The following is a 21,848-nucleotide window of genomic DNA, read 5'->3' as shown; positions in this document are numbered from 1 at the left end:
CACTGGTCACAGAATTATCTTGTTTAAAGATCATTTCCTGTTGCGGCGGTACACCTACACGGAAAGGATAGATATCTCAAGGAGGAACAAACCGGAATAAAACCAAAATGCATCATTAATGACGTAAATTACCCAACCAAGTTCAGAGCAATGATTCATGAATATATTTAATACTTTTGTGGGTTTAGCCTCAGGGATAATAGCATGAATTAGCCGATTAAAACGTATAATCATGTCTATTACTCCCTTGATGCGACTTCCAGTGGTGTATGTTTGTTGCAGAGGGAAATGGATAAAATCAAGTGCATTAGCGCGTTGCTAAATATACATTTATTGACAATTCACGGATTAGAGAACCACGTGGGGAAATATAAACAAAGAATTCACCCTTTCTCTTCTCCAGGTCTCAATGCTGCGCTTGTAGCTGCCATCTATCGGTGTGGGAGGCGCCTGGCGCACGGAATCAAGGGGACAAGGTCAACAGAATTAGGGGCAGGCGACCCCATGTGAAGCCTGATACAGTTGATATCAGAAGCACGCCGATTCCTTTGTTTCCGTTTGGGAAATTATCCAGTGTCGATGGTACTTTACCAATCCTCTGCAGTGGTAGAGGCATAGTGAGGCTCAAGCGGCTACGGACAAGCGAGAAAGTGCGAGATAGAGTAGGTAGAAAGATTCGTGTGAAGCTATCAAAGAAACAAGGTAACCTGTGCAATTCTCTTTTCGGAAAATTCAGGAGTCATTTAAGTCGGATTAAAATGATAAGATTCTTTTGCCACTGTGTCCTTCTTATATTACTTACTTCATGTGCCGGGATTTATATAAATAATTCAGCAAACACACATCCGAAGGAAACTTCAGTGATTTACAAGCAACCACCGTACCACCCTGAGGAATCTATACCGATCATACGGGTAAGCAACAACAAAAGCACGTGCATTATGTACTTTTGTTAAAGCGTGTGTATGTATGTATGTATGTATGTATGTATGTATGTATGTATGTATGTATGTATGCATGCATGCATGTATATATGTATGTATGTATGTATGTATGTATGTATGTATGTATGTATGTATGTATGTATGTATGTATGTATGTATGTATGTATGTATGTGCGTAATTATTACAGCTTGAATGGAGAAGATTTATCAAACATTGTTTAAAATCATTTATCCGTCTTTCCTACAGTTTCATTCATCAAACGGTTTCAATGGGAATAGTTTCCTTTAGATTAACTTGGTTAGATATAAATTTCTTGGGGTATATCCCATTATACCAATACAGTGAATTTATTTTAGCGGAAACCTCCGTATAATGGACAGGACAATATGCACCACTTAAGAATACTGAATATATATATATATATATATATATATATATATATATATATATATATATATATATATATATATATATATATATATATATATATATATGGCACATGTCTGCAAAGGATGATGTTGCGCTGCCCAATGAGTGTCCTTTTTAAACAGGTTTTACTTTAAATGCTACTTATCACGGATGCGATCTTCATTGATTAAAAAAAATAATGAACCCTGTTTTAAGTGTAAAGGGCTTCCATTATTTGTAAGTTAATGAAACTTCACATTAACAAATCTTGCACTTTTGTCTTACCCGAGCATTGAAGTTAATAGCTTGTGTCGGTAATACGTAGGTGGATCGAAGTAAAGTGTGGCTTTTCTATTCAGTCTTTCTCATATTGGCTGAGAATCCCCGGAATTTCTGAGTGTACATTTTTCCTCGAAAAAACAATAAGTAATATTTAGCTACCACATCTGCGCCAAAATCTGATCAGACACTCGGTTGTAAGTAGGCTGTGACAGTTCATGGAAGAAATGTTTCTTATTTCAAAACAACTGCTTCGCTTGAAATGTTTGTATTGCTTCTGTCCTTTTCCATGAGATTCAGTATTCATTCAAAATCTGTTGTATTTGTTCTCTTCTCTGACCTGGTATTTGTGTATACAGTGCACGTGTCATTTGTACCATACGCCATCCCTTTCTTCAAACTTGGATATACATAGCGGGACTTTTTAAACTTTCATTCAATAACGCACACCCTGGTAAATGTCCACATTTGTGGTACCATTTAGGAACCTTAAATATTGGAAACAAGATAAAGTGACTGTTTTGGCTTAGAAGTTGAGGAACTGGCTCATATAAAGTGGAATATGATGCGGGAAGGATCGTAAATGCCACGTGAAGTTGTAAAGCAGGAACTATTTTGTTTGGCCATGCAGTAAGGTACACCTCCAAGATGATGCAATTTTCTCTTTTGATTTAGGTATTCTTTCCAAAATGGCATATTCATTAGTGCTGTTTTGAAAATGTCTAATTAGACTATGTATGTATGTATGTATGTATGTATGTATGCATGCATGCATGCATGCATGCATGCATGTATGTATGTATGTATGTATGTATGTATGTATGTATGTATGTATGTGTGTATGTATGTATGTATGTATGTATGTATGTATGTATGTCTACATTTGGAGGTTTGCACAAAGCTCCTCACTGGCATTTTCCTGGTTAGATTATTTTATTTTCACCATTAATTTCAAATGTATGACCTTCAATTAAACTGGTACCTTCGTCAGTTCACAATTAATTTACCTATAGTTGAAATTTGATTGCAAATTTACGACTGAAAGTATACATAAGAGTTTTATATAGAAGGTAGTTAAACTTCGTCTTCTGCAAACGGATTTCGTTTATTCATTTTCAAAAACTGAGCTGACTGTTTATTCAGATCAAATCAGTTTGTAGATAACGGGGAGAGTGTCTGATTCCCGCTTAGTTTTAGCTTACCTTGAAGAATACATTCAGTATGTCTAGGTTGAGAAATTTGATATTTAACAATGATTTCAACATTAGCCTGAATGTTAGTATGTTAAGTTCAATAAAGATATAACATTTCAACAGGGAAAATGAAGTCTCTAATATGCATAGTTTAGATTCTTTCTGCCCATTTTTAGACTCTAACACAGATTACAAAATTAACCATATAGAGACAGATGTCTTAATTGGCGAGCAGCATGTATTTGATGGTTTGGGTGTTATATCTTAAGTTATTTCAAACTATAGATGTCTTGCATTGTTTTAGATATTTGGAATTAGGGGGAATGCGTTTTCAGAGGTGCAGTTTAAGCATTGAGGTAATATCAAATGAACAAACTGGATTCCTGTATGTATTTAAGAACCCCCCTTACGATTATTCAAACTTACTCTATTTAAGGAAAGTCGATTGCACAATAAGTTTCGCCAACATATTCAGCACATTCTCGACGTCATACCCAACATATTCAACGCATTTTCGACGTCATATGCCAACATATTCAACACATTCTCGACGTCATATGCCAACATATTCAACGCATTCTCGACGTCATATGCCAACATATCCAACGCATTCTCGACGTCATATGCCAACATATTCAACGCATTCTCGACGTCATATGCCAACATATTCAACGCATTCTCGACGTCATATGCCAACATATTCAACGCATTCTCGACGTCATATGCCAACATATTCAACACATTCTCGACGTCATATGCCAACATATTCAACACATTCTCGACGTCATATGCCAACATATTCAACGCATTCTCGACGTCATATGCCAACATATTCAACACATTCTCGACGTCATATGCCAACATATTCAACACATTCTCGACGTCATATGCCCATCCATAATAACAGTTTACTAGGTTACAAATCTTGCTTGAAAATAGTCTCGACCAAAAAAAAATGAATGCATGTGAGTATTTCGAGTAAGAGTTTCAAGTTTAGAGTAAATTTTGTTAAGTAAAATGTTGAGGAAACTTTCATGTCGGAGAGTAAATGTGTTGACGTAATTTGGTCTTGAAAATGGAAGAATACGGAGCACAAGCCACTGACAGTGAATGAGCAACAATGTACTCTTGTACGTGTTGAAACCTCAAATAGAACCCGGAATAGCAGAGGTGCAGAGCATATCCTTACCGCTACATTATCCGGGTCTCTTCCAGAAATTTGATTTTAAGAACTTCTGTTGAAAACACATTTCCCTTCTTGTTGTTGTTTTTTTTTGTTTTTTTTTTTTTTTGTTTTTTATTTAAAGGTCGCCCCTTCAGCTATTTTTTTTCGGATTTTAGATTTGATGTTGCATTTGCAAACTTGACACATACTGGTAAAGGAGGCTAATAGTTCATTACATGTCTAAAAGTCAAGATTTAAACATGTTTGCATAGGTATTTGTTTTGCAATGATTTCAGTGAAGAATCAATACAAGGGGGGAAAATCCAGGACGGTTAAATTAGACACTTGTAAAATGTTGACATGAAAGAGACTGTGGTATTTTTAGGGCATTTCTATTGCATAGGAATCACTGATCACATTACATCAAATCATAAATTACAATAACTATTTACGTAGACGTGCCATTCTTAATTGAAAATTCATCAATGTATAGACGACGTTTTTTTTTTTCACGAATGAGGGGACCACTATGGCCGAGTGGTTTAAAACGCTCGCCTTTACCGTTCACTGACACATCTCGCCTTGTGAGTTCGAGTTTCGGTTCGATCTTCGTGGGTATGTGATAAAGCTTGCCAGTAGCTTCCCGTGGGTCGGTGGTTCTTCCTGGGTCTTCCCATGTTCTTCCTCCATCATATATACAGGCGGCCAAATATAGAGGATCACGTGATGAAAATTGGCGTTAAATCCAACAAAACTCAAAACCATCCATGAATTGGATACAATACAGCGCGTATTGTCAGCGGTTCAATGCGGGATATCGCGAAACCGCCCTCGGTAGAATGTAACATCGCGTATCGTCGACGGTTAATCGCAATGCAGTGCGTGTCGGTTAAATGCGATATAACTATTTCTTGCAGTCTCTTTAGAATGTAAAACCATTGCAAATTTGTACCGGTCTTTACTTCGTGATGATCCTTTATGTAATATATCAAATATGCAGCCTTGAAGATGGTGCTGAGGCAAGGTTAGATCGTACAGCATGAATTCACGACACAAGCGTCACGTTTTGTTTACTAGTAAAATTCAGTTAAAAACCTTGGAAGCGACGTTTATCACGATTCGCATTGAGTTCTTTATGTACGTTACTCGTTTTCTGAAAGACCGTTTAACTGTCATTATATTTTCATTTTGCATGTTCGTGCAATTAATAATCCGAGCATTAACCAACAAGAAATCGACATTTGTTCATGCGAAGAGACGGTTCAAGACCGACCTATGGGCAAAGTGAGCAAGTTCCCGCGTTCCATTTGACAAAATACATACTACAATAACTCGACCAGAAGGGCCTCACTGACAGCGTGAATCATTGGACCTCGGAAACTATAAGGCCGGGCCTGAGATAATTTACACTGCACTAAACCATAGCGGACTGTTTCACCAGCATCTCGATGTTGTGAGCATTTTTCCTCGGTAGTACATCGATATTATGAGCAGTTTACCTCATTCATTCCACCATTTTGTGAGCAGTTGTCTTTGCAATACCTTGATGTTGTGATCTGTTTGCCTCAGCAATACCTCGATGTTGTGATCTGTTTGCCTCAGCAATACCTCGATGTTGTGAGCTGATTTCCTCAGCAATACCTCGATGCTGTGAGCAGTTTGTCTCAGCAGTACCGCTGTGCTGTGAGCTGATTACCTCAGCAATACCTCGATGCTGTGAGAAGTTTGTCTCAGCAATAGCTAGATGCTGTGAGCACTTTTGTCACAGTAACATCTCGATGGTGTGGGCTGTTTCCTCAACAATACTTTGATGTAATTACAGCACACAGCGTAAAATGGGGAAACCGTCGGAAAATAAAGATTATCAAGAACTTTAAGTTGATTTCAAAGTTGCGACCTGATCGTGTTCATTATCCCCACGCTTAGTTGTTGTGAATATTGTGATACTTTGAATCTATTTGTCCGGCTGCATGTCCGTAACTTTTCCTTCTCCTCTATAACATATAGATGGAAAATATTACATCTTGATGAACAAGTTTTCGATATGATAATCGTGGGAGGAATGGAGATACTGTTTGGTTTCGTTCTTATTGCCTGTCTGGGTGGGGAATCGTAGAAATATAATTTATGTAAACATATTTCAATTACTGTAACATTTTCCAGTAGTTATGCCCACATATTACATATGCATTCATAGTACAAATACACAGTTTTTGACCCGGGAGGTAGGGTTCGTCAGTCACATTTGGGGAGCGGGGTCGGGGGTCGCGACAGGGTTAGGGTGAGGGCGAGAGTGGGGGGATGGGGTGGGGTGGTAGTACACGGGATAACATTATACTTTGTTAAAGTAAGCAATATGTAATAAGAAAATAAGTAATTTTAATAGCTGTTATTCGACCAGGCCAGTTATTTGGTTGAAATAGCCATGCCTCGCAAAAGATAAGCTTGTTGGACGCGTAAAATTGGTAATTTCTTTTGTGAACGGTATCCGTTATATTCCGTTCATGACTATACGTTTCATCGTTTCTTTACCGGATTATAAATCGGTGTGTCCGTATCGTGTTGTTAGTTGTCTGTTTAGTTTATCCTTTACTTGTAACTTGCCTTGTATACCATATCAAGGACATGAAAGGGCTTTAGTGTGCTACCATTTAGCGCCACTACCTATTCGTCATTTATATGTTTAGGTCATTTCGGCGCGGTATTCGTGTTCCATAAACACATCAGTCGTCTGGTTCTTCTTTCATGTTGGGTGATTTCTCTTGTTTTTCTCTCTTTATTATTGTGAACCGTGCAACACTAGCCGTAGAATGGAAAACATTCCTGCTCCCTTGAGGGTTCATGAAAATCATACATCTGAATCAACATGATGGATGAAAGCATTATGTCGCCTTTCGTTTGATGTTTTCTATGGGTTAATAGTTTAATACCTACGCCAAGAGTGATGCAGAATATTCGGAGTAGTGAAAATCTCGGTTGGTGACCGGCGATCGAACCGATGCGAATATACCAATGCGATTTTCTCCTGGCAATCTCTCTCTCTCTCTCTCTCTCTCTCTCTCTCTCATTTACACAGTATGTCATTTATTGTCTTGACAAAATGATACTTTTTCCATGTTGATTTCACTTGTACACACTCAACTTTAATCTCGCTTATAGCTCCTTCAAACGACGATTCTTCTGGCATTTAGTTATTTAATCCTTTATTGTCTGGCCCATTCTAGTGGAAAGCGAGGCAAAACATTACTTTTCTGGCGTCGTCAACACTTTATAAAGGTTTTGTTTTCAATGCTTTATCGTTTGCCAGTCATTTTGAAATCCCATGGTAGTTCCTCATCATACTATGTGTCATGAATCATTATGAAGACAAATACAAATTATTCTCTTACACGCTTGCCCCCCCCCCCCCCCCCGACATTGGACTCAAGGCCAAGGTCACGGATTTATAGACAGTGTGCATGAAGGTTGTGTTGAAGCTTTCGTTTTTTTTATAATTTGTTTTTTTATCATTTGGTCATACTTGCTAATCCTTTGATGGAATTTTTTTATTAAGCTCACGTTAGCGGGACGTGCGCCATACCAGTCACTTTTCGTCGTCGTTAACAGTTTGTTAAGGGATTGAATAAGTTTTTAAAATTCGCAACTATTTCCCAAACTATTTGATAACTTGTCATCATACTTGGCATAAATCGTTATGAAAGCAAGAAAATTCATTATTTGGTATGCGTGCACGCGCCCCCCCCCCCTTCACATTGGAATCAAGGGCAGTCATATAAAAGTAGCGCAAGGTTTTGACTTAACATTGTTGATTTGCTTATTGTTCCAAAATCCTGTGCCAGATTTTGTCCATATATGGAATGCGTCATTACGAATCGAAGACAGTTCTTTCTGCTACGTATTTGCTCGCACGATTAACCTTGGGGCTAAGGTCAGAGCTATAGAAAATGTGCGTTGAGGTTTTGCTTAAAGCTTGTTATTTGCTTTTATTTTCTTAACCCATTGATTGATTTTGTTCATATTTCGGATGAATCCACGTGAAGCGAAGACAGTTGATTCTACGACATGCTCGTTTGTACCTTTGACTTGAGGAGTGGGGTTGATATCACAGTCAGAAACAATTTCCATTTTAGGTTTTGACTAAAATATTTTAATTTTGATTATGTTTCAGCAACCCATTTATGAATGTTGTTCATATTTTGGATGAATTAATATAAATCTAAAATAGTTCATTCTGCGACTCACTTCCATATCCATTTGTCCTTGGGTAGTCATATAAACTTTGCGTTAAGATTTTGTTTTTGTTTGCTCTGTTTAAAAAGAAAAACAACTTTTAAATCTATATCTCATAAACCACATGGCAGTTTCCGTTTATACTGGAGTGAATCCTTATAATGCTAAAACAAAATGCGACACGTTAACATGCTCGTTAGACATTGCGGTCAAGATCATAGTAAATTGTGTTACAGGTTTAGGAAAAGTACTTATTTCCTAAATGGTCTTTCGGATAACGAGTCACTGGAATAAACGGAGTGCGGGTGAATAAGTCTTCACTATATAATATTATATTCGTCAACTCTTTAGAATACAGAGATGACACCGTAATGACGCAACCACAAAAGGATCAGAGGCCCCGAGTGGCCGAGTGGTCTAAAGCGCTCACCGTTACGGATCATTGCCATCTCACCTCTGTCTGCGTGGGTTCGAGTCTCAGGTTCGGGCAATGTGGGAACGCGAGAAAGCTTGCCAGTCTCATGGGTCGGTGGTTCTTTCCTGGGTTTTCCGGGTTCTTCCTCCATCAATGATACTGGCCGCCATGTATGGCCTATATTGTGCTGAAAATGGCGTTAAACCCTACAACAACAACAAAAGGGTCACGCATGGTTCGTCATAATACTTCAGCAGATCAGGATTCACGATGTCCGCTTAATATGTTTGGTACCAAAAGCACAACCCCCAGATCTGTCGGTACACTTACGTCATGGCAGATCTGAGTTTACTTTCTTCGCATTTGGATGGAATTAAAACTCTTACATGATCGGACAGATTTTTTCCTGGTTTTGACGTGTACGTCTTTGTGACGTAAGATTGTTATAAAAAAAAAAACGTGAAATCAGCGTGCTACGTTGAATACGGATTTTGTTTTGCTTTTGCAAAATCCTGAGAAGTTTTACGCCAGCTGAATATGAAAGTACGGTAAGATCAACGCATTATTTATGTTTTGGCCGCGAGTGGACCATTTGGTGATTTTGTTGTTAGAGGGGAATGTGCCTTGCCTTTAATAATATAATGTTTTTATTTTGGTGTCGACATGGGCAGATCTGGTACAACGATGTTCGTAGTTGGAGCATTATGTACACTGGCATGTTGTACCAGTCATGGATAGGTAGGTCCATAACTTGTTGTTAGGCTGGGAAAATAAACCTTTGAACTTGAATTGACTTCATGCACTAATTAAGTAATTATTGGCACCACGTGGTGCAAAAGGGGTTAAGCGTGGCTATTGTCTGTATGAATTAGCGCGCACAAATTTATTGAACGCAAAGTGCAATACACTTCAATTGGAACAGTTTGCTAAGCAAAGAGACACAGTATTATTATTGCTACGTCAAAACTATGGTAAGCTTGTGAAATCAGCGCCCGCATGAAAACGTATTTTCAAATACGGACCGATGGGTAAGAGAGTAAACATCTGGCTAATATACTCCTGATCTCCTCATTCCAGATCAAGGAGGTGCCAGTTTCTCATGTCTGGTTTAAAAACAAATGTACGCAAAGCCGAATTCACAAAACGCGGGTGGCACGAATTCTGTAATATTGATCCAACATGATGCGAGTTATTTCCCCATATTTTGTAAAAGTCTTTCCCAGGTTCTTGTCATTTGGAGGTATATACTCACCTTTAAGTCGACTTCATTTGTAAAATGCACATACCCAGGTCTGGAGTCGCATGATGTGCAAGTAGATCCGGGTATATTCAGTTTTTTAGGAGTAATTAGTAGAATAAAACATAGGCCCTGATCGTTATGCGACGACAGATCACGACTATGTTGTCTGAACTTGGAATCAACATACACACGAGTATTGGGTCTAACTAGCATTCAAAATCATTTGGCTAATTTCGGTTGCATACAAATGCTGAGATACAGCCATTATCAGTAAAGATGGTCAAACCGTACACGCTACATCCGGGCACATCTCTCTTGTAATGGCGGCTCGTATGGAAAATGTCAGTCTATCGTTCATATGGAAAACTGGCGAAACAAATGTTGCTATTTTTTTATATATTTTTTCAGATGAAAATAAATGAAAGCAGTACAAAATATTAGTAGTGCCGGAGAAATTCATTGTCACCAAAATGAAACGATAGGTGAAAAGTAAACATGGGACAGGGAAAGGGTATTTCATTTCAAACCAAGATGAGAATGGAATTCGTAATTTATGCTAACCTTTCATTAGTCTGTTACATGTGTGCAGTTATATGAATGCTGTTACATTTCCTTGGTTTCAGGGGGCCTAAATTACTTTCCCATAATATGTGTGTTGTTACGTGTCCTTGGTTTCTAAAGGACTAAATTATTTCCCATAATATGTGTGTTGTTACATGTGCTTGGTTTCTAAGGGACTAAATTAATTTCCCATAATATGTGTGTTGTTACATGTGCTTGGTTTCTAAGGGACTAAATTAATTTCCCATAATATATATGTCGTTACGTGTCCTTGGTTTCTAAGGGACTAAATTACTTTCCCATAATATGGGTGTTGTTACATGTGCTTGATTAAAGTATTTTATCATAATAAATCACGTTCTGTTTCGCAAGTAAAATTGTTCATTACCATGTGGATACTATTTAAAGTTGTTTATTGCAAAGAAGATGATGTTTAAAGTTGTTCATTGTAATGAAGATACTATTTTAAGTGGTTCATTGTAATGAGGATACTATTTAAAGTTGTTTATTGCAATGAGGATACTATTTAAAGTTGTTTATTGCAATTAGGATATTATTTTTAAGTTGTTTATTGCAATGAAGATACTATTTAAAGTTGTTTTTTGCAATGAGGATATTATTTACAGTTGTTTATTGCAATGAAGATACTATTTAAAGTTGTTCATTGTAACGAGGATACTATTTAATGTTGTTTATTGCAATAAGGATACTATTTAAAGTTGTTTCTTGCAATGAGGATACTGTTAAAAGTTGTTCATTGTAATGAAGATACTATTTAAGGTTGTTCATTGTAATGAGAATACTATTTAAGGTTGTTCGTTGTAACGAGGATACTATTTAAAGTTGTTCATTGTAATGAGGATACAATTTAAGGTTGTTCATTGTAATGAGGATACTATTTAAAGTTGTTTATTGCAATGAAGATACTATTTAAAGTTGTTTATTGCAATGAGGATACTTTTAAAGTTGTTCATTGTAACGAGGATACTATTTAATGTTGTTTATTTGCAATAAGGATACTATTTAAAGTTGTTTCTTGCAATGAGGATACTGTCAAAAGTTGTTCATTGTAATGAGGATACTATTTAAGGTTGTTCATTGTAACGAGGATACTATTTAAAGTTGTTCATTGTAATGAGGATACTATTTAAATTTGTTCATTGTAATGAGGATACTATTTAAGATTGTTCATTGTAATGAGGATACTATTTAAAGTTATTTTTGGCAAAGAGGATATTATTTAATGTTGTTCATTACAATGAAGATACTATTTAAAGTTGTTTATTGCAATGAGGATACTTTTAAAGTTGTTCATTGTAACGAGGATACTATTTAATGTTATTTATTTGCAATAAGGATACTATTTAATGTTGTTTCTTGCAATGAGGATACTGTCAAAAGTTGTTCATTGTAATGAGGATACTATTTAAGGTTGTTCATTGTAACGAGGATACTATTTAAAGTTGTTCATTGTAATGAGGATACTATTTAAATTTGTTCATTGTAATGAGGATACTATTTAAGATTGTTCATTGTAATGAGGATACTATTTAAAGTTATTTTTGGCAAAGAGGATATTATTTAATGTTGTTCATTACAATGAAGATACTATTTAAAGTTGTTTCTTGTAATCAGGATACTGTTAAAAGTTGTTCATTGCAATGAGGATACTATTGGAAGTTGTTCATTGTAATGAGGATACTATTTAAGGTTGTTCATTGTAATGAGGATACTATTTAAAGTTGTTCGTTGTAATGAGGATACTATTTAAAGTTCATTGTAATGAGGATACTATTTAAGATTGTTCATTGTAATGAGGATACTATTTAAAGTTATTTTGGCAAAGAGGATATTATTTAATGTTGTTCATTACAAGGAAGATACTATTTAAAGTTGTTTCTTGTAATCAGGATACTGTTAAAAGTTGTTCATTGTAATGAGGATACTATTGAAAGTTGTTCATTGTAATGAGGATACTATTTAAGGTTGTTCATTGTAATGAGAATACTATTTAAGGTTGTTCATTAAAATGAGGATACTATTTAAAGTTGCTAATTGTAATGAGGATACTATTTAAAGTTGTTCATTGGAATGAGGATACTATTTAAGGTTGTTCATTGTAATGAGGATACTATTTAAAGTTATTTTTGGCAAAGAGGATATTATTTAATGTTGTTCATTACAATGAGGATACTATTTGAAGTTGTTTCTTGTAATGAGGATACTGTTAAAAGTTGTTTATTGTAATGAGGATACTGTTTAAAGTTGTTTATTGCAATGCGGATACTATTTAAAGTTGTTAATTGTAATGTGGATACTATGTACAGTTGTTTATTGAATGTGAATACTATTTAGATTGTTTATTACTATGAGGATAATGTTTAAGATTGTTAAATGCAATGTGTTTTCTATATAGAGTTGTTAACTGCAGCGAGAATACTGTTGAAGAAAGTTGCAATTTTGCTTTCATATAGTCTGAATTACTCTATTCCAGCCATTTGGATCAAAGTTCATCATTCTCAATTATGTGCTCTCTCTCTCTCTCTCTCTCTCTCTCTCTCTCTCTCTCATACGTTTCGCGCTGGGTCTCTATAGTTATCCTTGATTTGTTGGTATGTTTGCTTTACAAGCATGCTGGATTAAAAAAAATATATTATCAGATACAAGGAGGTGACGTTTATATCCTGTCTTCACATTGTGCTGGCAAATAAAGGATCTGCGTGCTTCGTTAATTGTTATTTTTAATAATACTCACTGACTGGTCTAAATATGTATCCATCTGTTGTACCTGTTGCAGTGATTCCTTATATCTCAATTTGTGCATCAGAGACCACAAAATTTTTAATTTTTTTTCCAGTTTTGACACCAAGGTCTGATATTTTACTCATCCGACGACCCCCCTCACCCCATTTCTGACACCAAGGGGATTTTTCACTCTCAGTCTTGCATCCCTGTGGGATACAATGCTTGTGGGCAATATCCATATATAAAGCTTGACGTCGTCACCATCTTTTCTAATAAGGACCGCTCCTTATTATTTTCAAATTGTGGAAAAATAATGTCGGTCAATATTTACTAATAACATTTGGCATTGATTAATTGGACCATGATCTATCGATATTTGAAGAAAAAAAGTCTCTCATGAACCGTTTGCAAAACAAAACGTTTCAAACTGGCAAGTCAAAACTTTTTCGAACAATACGACGCGAGGGAGACTTGAATTTCTCTTATACAAATACGATAACAGGACAGTGACTGTTTCAATAATTTAAAGTACAGTTGAATCTCGCGAACTCGACCAAGAGAGATAGAACTATTATAATTATAGTTAACCTCGTTCTGTCGAATCACAAATATCTCAATATATGCTAAGTTCTTTGGATGTTCGAGATGTCGAGATTATAATGTATTTATTCAGATATTTCTAATACAGGAGGCAATTTGAGTCGATTTACGTGTCATATCAGTTGCTTCATTTTACTAGTGTTTCAGATGGAACCTTTTCTATTTTGATTAATTGATGATAGTTCATAGCTATATAGTTAGTAATTTGAGATGTACTTTGGAAAGGGAATTAGCTTCACCCAACAACCTTTATGAGAGAGAGTGGCTTTTGCTTGGATTTAGCATAGCTTGTAACTAGCACACACCCACACACACACACCCACACACACGCACATCAGCAAGCTGCATATTGTTGTGTTCCATTAATTACCAACGAAACCAAGTCCACATTTGTTTGGAATCAGGTAAATAAAATTACCGAATACTCATTGTCACAGGTGGTATCCATTGTTTGCTTTTGTATTATAATGTATTATATGTTGTACAGGTTATAGGTTGGAAGGTTATACCCAGGGGCCCCATCTTCCATTTCATATATATTTAATTATGTCTACATAATTGTATCATTAAAAAAAGAGCTTGAAAGTATAAATTCAATTCAGTAGTAAATGTAGCAAATACAGATAGATATAATCAGAGAAAATCAAGGTAAACTATACATTCACTTTCTACAAGGTTATCTTTTATTAGCTTTACTGGTACTTACGTTTGAAATTCATATAGACATGTGTATGCTCAGAAATATGTGTATGCTCAGAAATATGCACCAGCAAACAAATAATACTAGCAGAGCAAAAGATACTAAAAATGTTCAAAATTCAATAGTATTTCCAGTTTGATAATTTTTGTATCAAAAACTATTTGCTATTTATTCGATAATTACATCTTAGTTGACATTTTTCAAAAGCATTTTATGTAAATAATTTTCAACAACATTATATCTGACTTATTAATAATGCTTAAGATTACAAAATAATTAAGTGGATTTGCCGTCTGCGTCCGTGCACGGTCTGATTCGCATCTGTAGATGGAATTAATGAGACGTGGAGGTCAGGAACATTGAGTCCAAGTTAACTCTTACGATATGCTCTCTGCAGCTGCCAAGATTTATCTTATATTTGCAATCGCTCCCACGAGAGTTGCGTGGCATGCAGTATACTATTTATTATTGTGCCTAGTTTATCTTAAGTTTTCTGACTTGATCTTTCACGCCATCACAGAGAGAGAGAGAGAGAGAGGGGTGTGTGTGTGTGCAAAACTAGGCTGGACAGAATAAATATGAACTTAGAACATTTAACTTAAAGTTTCAAATGAATTTTTCACATTATCTAATTGAGATACGTGGATTTTTTTCATGAAAGAGACAGTAAACGGTTCCATTGACAACAGGATGGTTTGACAATAGGATGGGTTTGGTCCCACTAGTTTTGCAAACTTCTTTCTTGCATACTTCAAATAACATGAAATCAACATTTGCATGTTAGAATTTAGTAGTACACAAAAAATGGACATTTTGAAAGCAAGTATACGTACTTGGGTTGCGATTATTGTCGTGTGGTTGCGAGTGATAAGCATATAGCTATGTTTATCAGCATACCTATGTATTTTCTAAAGCGTATTAACTTTTTTTTAAAAGATCAAAACAACAACAACAAAAAAACAGCAACAGAAAACAGAAATAATTCTGCATAAAGAAATTATCTGTAAATCTCCAGTTTTACGTCTTTGAAAGTTTGAAAACAAAATCCTAAAATAATATTTACAAAATACGCCTACGTAGTGAATACAAACAATTAATAGAACTGACTCACTTTATTACTGTTAAGAAAGTAAAATTGCTTATATATGTAACTATAACTATAAGATAGGTACGATCGAATTTTCTGACATATTTTACGACAATAAATGAGAATGGTTTACATTAAAGAGCATAAAATGAATACCTGAGTAGTTTTATGGGAATAGTTAGATTTTTGTTCACAAAGTACTCAGGTTTGTTGAAGAGCAAAATGGAGATAAATTCACATATTCAACAATTTGATTGACATTCTGAATGATGCTAATAAACAAACGATTCAGTGAGAACTAAAAACCGTGCAAATCAGACGAAACGTTTATAGTGACGTCGTCTTCTTCTGGTTTCCACTGTCAAACTTGCAAAGTTGTTCAGATACTTATGAAACTGAATCATTAAAACTTGATAACTGCATCATGTTTAGAAGAAAAAATATACTGTTATTCAACTTAATGGATAGGAAATGCACCAGAACCATGTATATAACAATAATTATTTTTTTACTTTTGTGAAGATTTTAGGTGGAGCAAAGGAAAAAAGGGAAATAAATCATGTAACGTGCCACAATTAAACTAAACTGTTTTGCTTGTATGTTTGCTTATTTAGAGTTTACGGTACACCAATGTATGATAGGCTATATAGTTCGACCGGTGGCCTAGTGGTTAGAGCGTCCGCGCCGGATGTGGGAGGTCGTAGGTTCGAACCCGGTCGAGTCGTACCAAAGACTTCTAAAAATGGTACTAACAGATGCCTTGCTAGGCGCTCAGCATTAAGAGGTTATTATTATGACTAGTCGGCCTGGTGTCAGGATAATGTGACTGGTGGGGGGGGACATCATGCTACATGTCTGCGGCATGATGCCCCAGTGCTAGACATCATTTAACTGCCACACTGCAGACATCGTAGCGATACGACTGTAATATTATTGTAGCTACGTTAAAAATCTAAATCACACACACGATATATAATGCCGAGGCACTCACTTAGAGTTGAGGATCCACAGATGGGATACACTAAGGTGACTTATCCGGTCTGATCGGGGTAGTATTCGAACCAGCATCCTTTTGGTCTGCACGCCATTGGCGCACTAAGTGTAAATGGCGCCCGGGGCAGTGGCGAAAATAGCCCCCAGGGCGACGATGATGGCCCAGAGGGCCAGACCACGAGGCCCAATGGGCCGAAACTGAGGGGAGTGTTCTCAGGAGGGAGGTAGTGGGTTTGGGTGAGCCCTGTGAACTCCCCCAGCGAGGCTCGGAGCGGAGCACTGGCTGGCAAAAATTTTCGTGCAATTTAATGCCCTTTGGTGGCTTTTCCTGGCATCTAAATTCTATAACTCACACAAAGACAATCAAGAACCAGTTTATGCATGTCTTTCATTTCCACGTTGGCCCATTAATTTCACCTAAAACATATTACTATTCGAAGACAGACGTCTATTTTTAACTGATTTGTGCCCAGGCGATAGTACTGATCGATGTCTTGATCCCTCACAATCTCTGGTGATGCGAAAGAGGATTAGCAGTGTGTTGGGGTGGGGGTGGGGGGTGGGGGGTGCGCCGATGGTTATAGTAGCAGTATGTTCACGAGGCGCACGCTAGCAGCAGAAATGTTTTTGCAAATTCTTGTTATACGGGTGGGTATTGTAAATTGCTGAGAGATCGGGATTCAAGATTAACAAATTTACAAATACGCAGTTTTGGTCATTTTCGAAAAACAATTATCAGCTGTTTTGGTGTCCCAAGGCCTCCAACGCCCAGGGCAACCACCCCGTCCACCCCCGCACCCTCTTCCTTTAGCACACTACTGGTGCACACTTACTACCGAACTACAGTGGCGAGGTAAAACGAATGCGAACTTTATTCGGAAACGATTCTGCGCCATGTCCCTTTAAGTTGCTTTCTTAAAAATTGAAAACATTTTGAAATGTGGGGCCCCGAGTGGCCGAGTGGTCTAAAGCGCTCTTCGTTACGGATCACTGCCATCTCACCTCTGTCTGCTTGGGTTCGAGTTTCGGATTCGGCTAATGTGGATATGTGAGAAGCTTGCCAGTAGCTTCTCGTGGGTCGGTGGTTCTTTTGGGGGTTTTCCCCGAATTCTTCCTCCACCATTAATACTGGCCGCCACGTATAGCATATCGTGTGCTGAAAAATGGCGTTAAACCATACAACAACAACATTTTGAAATGTACTCGACATTTTTAAATTTAAAAAAATTAATTTGCATGTTCTTCCGTTGCAAGGCACCCCGGGTGACAGACATAGTGGTCTAAGGCGCTTGCCTTTAGATCGCTCACACAACTCAGCGATGTACACAAGTTCGACTCGACCGGCATGGGCATGCGAGGAAGCTTGCCAGTAGCTTCCCTTCAGGTCGGAAGTTCTTCTCGGGTTCTTCCTTCATCAAATATGCTGGCTGCAATGTATGGTCTATCATGTGATGAAAAATGACGCTAAACCCAGCAAAGCAAACCAGTCTTCTCTCGTATATACTTGGGATTACTGCTAAAGGTGAAGAGTACTCAAAATTGAGTTGTTCTTCCGAGACCCTTTATTACTTTAATTGCGGCATTATATAGTAAACATTGTCATGATATGCTCTTAAATCATATTGATTCAACCAACCCATGACCCTTCAGTGCCCTTAATTCCATTCGGACGAACTCGACTATTTTCGCGATACCATGATAAGCTTCGGATTTATGTCGGCGTAGTAATTTGCAGACAAATCATACCTACTGTTCGCCAAAAACGTATTCAGCAAAAATAAACCACAATCTTTTCGGACCACATTGATTAGCATACCATTGGACTGGCCGTAGGATTGAACGAAAACTTATGAATGAAACAATTGTTCGTAGGATTCGTAACTTCTCTGTTAATCATTGTGTCGTAAATAACGGAGGTGGTCCGGATGGCACCTCTCAGCATATATTCGAAGTATAATCCGCAAGAGAAGTTGCGAATGTAGGTAATTTGACATAAGTGTCCATCGAAATAAACTTCACATTCAGTCCAATTATATGAGCAGTTGGCATTGGCCCACTGGGATAGCTGCCAATGCAAGTTTCTTCAAGAAAAAAGTTTTTACATTCTTTGCATGGGTGTCCTGCCTTCCTGCAACATCTGTTGTCAGATGTTATCGTTAGTTTGCAATGTGCCCATAATTTTTGTCTTCTAATTTTGTAGTAAGTTTGATGTAGTGTTAATTACGTTGCAGTGGCACACTAAATCGCAACTCTTACGATGGCTTATTAATTACGACAATTGTATTTACCAATTAACGTGTGTGCTCTTTTTAAGTCGAAAATCAAAGGAGAAAAACAACTATTCTTTTTAGCAGGACCTATCCACATAAATCTTAAGTATATTCTTAGACAGTAGATATATACTCTTAGGTTTTTGCAAGAAAAATAATTAATTGTTGCTTTTGATTAAAATATTACTTTATAATAGTGTTTGTTCGTAAAACTTGTGTCCTCTATAATATTATTCTCAATGTGAATCTATTGCTATATGTTGCTTGCCCTTTTCGACGGGTCCATCCTGTTGTTGTTGTTGTTGTAGGGTTTAAAGCCATTTTTCAGCACAATATAGGATATGCATGGTGGCCAGTATTAATGGTGGAGGATGAACCCGAGAAACCCCCAAAAGAACCACCGACCCACGAGAAGCTACCGGCAAACTTTCTCACATACCTTTGTTAGACTGTCTTTCATGTAAGTACACGAAAGGTATGATGTAATAAATGAATAGCGTACCCGTCACTAACTCAGTAAATTGACTGTAGTAGCCTACATATATAGAATACCTCATCTTTCAGGGAGTTAAACAACCAGATGTACATATTTTAGTGGATACATTTTTGTATCGATTTTCATGTAAATACAACAAAACAGTTTTATGGAAAAAACTGCCGAGAAGTAGAACTACCCAAAAATAATTTTGGCAAACTACTTTAAAACGGGCTTAGCCCAACCCAGCTAGCTATTGAGAATGTGTTTCTGACCTACACCAATAACAACAGAAATAACCAAATGCAATAAATGTATCAATCAAGTTCAGATATACTCTTGGAATTGAAAACTATTAGATAGAAAGTATCCAGACAGTGACTCCAATATGTTACTTTTAACAGACATTCCATTCGGGCTTTATAATATCAATTACATTAAATGAAAAACTATGAAAACTGTCGAGATGAAAAAGATAGATCGTTAAAGTTTATGCGAAATCAATTTTTGTTCATGCGTTTCGATATAAATTTCATTCATACAGTAAAGCTAAAATATATGTGACAGCGTAACAACGATGATATACATATGTCTACAAAACAGCATTTCGTGTAGTGTACTTCGTCAAGGGAAAGAACTCGTGTGATACGGCCTGTGAACGCATCTTGGCCTGGCTGGTTCGATGTATCCCTACGCCAGTTTTACGTATACATTTCATCTTCGCCTCCTGTTATTTTTGTATTCCTATGTACATATGTTAAGTTCTTCCATTCAGCTTTTTTCATCACTGTACCCTGTGTTAAAACTTTGTTGCATGCCATTACTCTATTTTGGTACTTTTTTTGAAGTACCAGCTTTATTCTTGTACCAGCTGGTTTTGGTCAGGTAGAATTTGTTGATAGAATATCGGTGTTCAAAACCAGACAGCAGTTGGCAATTCTCGCAGAGCAGCAGAAGATGACAGCACACTCACAACTGCCCAAGTAGTACGATTACAAACGTCTGATTGGCTAATGGATCCACGCTAAATGTATTATTTGGTTATGCTCGGTGATTTTTGCTTCATTCATGAACACATGTCTTTGCTTAACCATTTTTAAAGCAGCGCGTGACGGACCAGTTTAGTATTAATAACGTGAGTGCTCCTATTCAATGACTTGTGCCAAATAGGCAAGAGAACAAAATTACAATCACACCCCACCTTCCTCCTACTTCAGCCTTTGTTAATAACCAGAAATAAATAATAATCGTTCATGTAATTAATAGAAAATTCGACAGCTGTGATGGCTTTTTTTTATATAAAGGTGACTGACTTTCTATGCATTTCTGTTACAAAATGTACCCATTTTCAACACACACACAGACACATATATGCATACAGTATATTGAAATCGATACTCCAGAATAAGCTATTTACCACTGCATAGAAGCAATAAAGATTGTTTCCTACCTTACTCCACTCTAGTCCTCTGGAAATCCTCACTTCACTTGAAGTCCTGAACACTCAGACAGTATTTATATTTATTCAGAGATAAAACTGATGATCCTAAATATAAACGTCAATAAATTATCACTACACCGTTTTTTGCCTTGTATTATGTAATTATTTTTTAGCAAAAATGCGCACCAAGTGCCATGTATTTTACTCATACAATATATATTTCGATATTTTAAAAAATACTGTAGGATATTACACAATACTGGGTGTTAATGTCTTGAAACAACTCGGATAATAACAGATTTTGGTGTAAAACAAATCTAATTATGGTATATGAATATTTAGCATGCAGCTTAAAATACCCCTGTGCATATTTAGTATGCATCTAAAAGACCCCTGTGCATATTTAGTATGCATCTAAATGCATATTTAGTATGCATCTAAAAGACCACTGTGCATATTTAGTATGCAGCTAAAAGACCACTGTGCTTGTTTAGCATACAGCTAAAAGAACACTGTGCGTATTTAGTATGCAACTGAAATACCACTGTATATTTAGTATGCAGCTTAAATACCACTGTGCATATTTAATATGTAGCTAAAACACCACTGTGCATATTTAGCATGCAGCTTAACGACCAGCGCATATTTAGTATGCAGTTAAAAGACCACAGTGCATATTTAGATTGCATCTTAAAGACCACAGTACATATTTAGCATGCAGCTTGAAATCCACAGTGCATATTTTGTATGCAGCTTAAAGACCACTGAAGCAAAGAGGGTGGAGATTTTATTGGTACCAGTTGCATTACATTATACAGACAATCGGCAAAATCTAACCAGTTAAAGAAATAGAGTTGGAGAATATATCATAACCTGATAGGTTGGAGAATATATCATAACCTGATAGGAGTGTCGATTCTGGATACTCCTCTCTCTCTCTCTCTCTTTGAAAAATGGCTGGTTGCATTATAAGAATAAACATTACGTAACCGTATAAAATAATTTTAATAAGCCGTATGCAAATGTTGATGAGATTATTCAATATTATTCTTTGTTCTTTTTTATCTATGTACTTGGTATTACTCTTTTCCTTTATGATCT

At 36.6% G+C, this 21,848-nt stretch overlaps 1 protein-coding gene across 1 annotated transcript in view; it reads left to right on the top strand.

Moving 5' to 3' along the window:
* LOC149797775 (uncharacterized) overlaps nt 1-21,848 on the top strand; it is a 255,380-nt gene that overhangs the window by 211,997 nt on the left and 21,535 nt on the right. The window contains exon 3 of the mRNA XM_089962720.1: nt 404-914. Coding sequence (XP_089818846.1) covers nt 759-914 — 156 coding nt within the window. The 5' untranslated portion in view covers nt 404-758. The remainder of the gene's footprint in view (nt 1-403; nt 915-21,848) is intronic.

This window comes from Sinohyriopsis cumingii, chromosome 6, assembly GCF_028554795.1.
Source record: "Sinohyriopsis cumingii isolate HCF-2022 chromosome 6, ASM2855479v2, whole genome shotgun sequence".
Taxonomy (NCBI): Eukaryota; Metazoa; Mollusca; class Bivalvia; order Unionida; family Unionidae; genus Sinohyriopsis; species Sinohyriopsis cumingii.
Note: the sequence above shows the minus strand (reverse complement) of the source record. Positions and strands in the feature narration are given on the sequence as shown.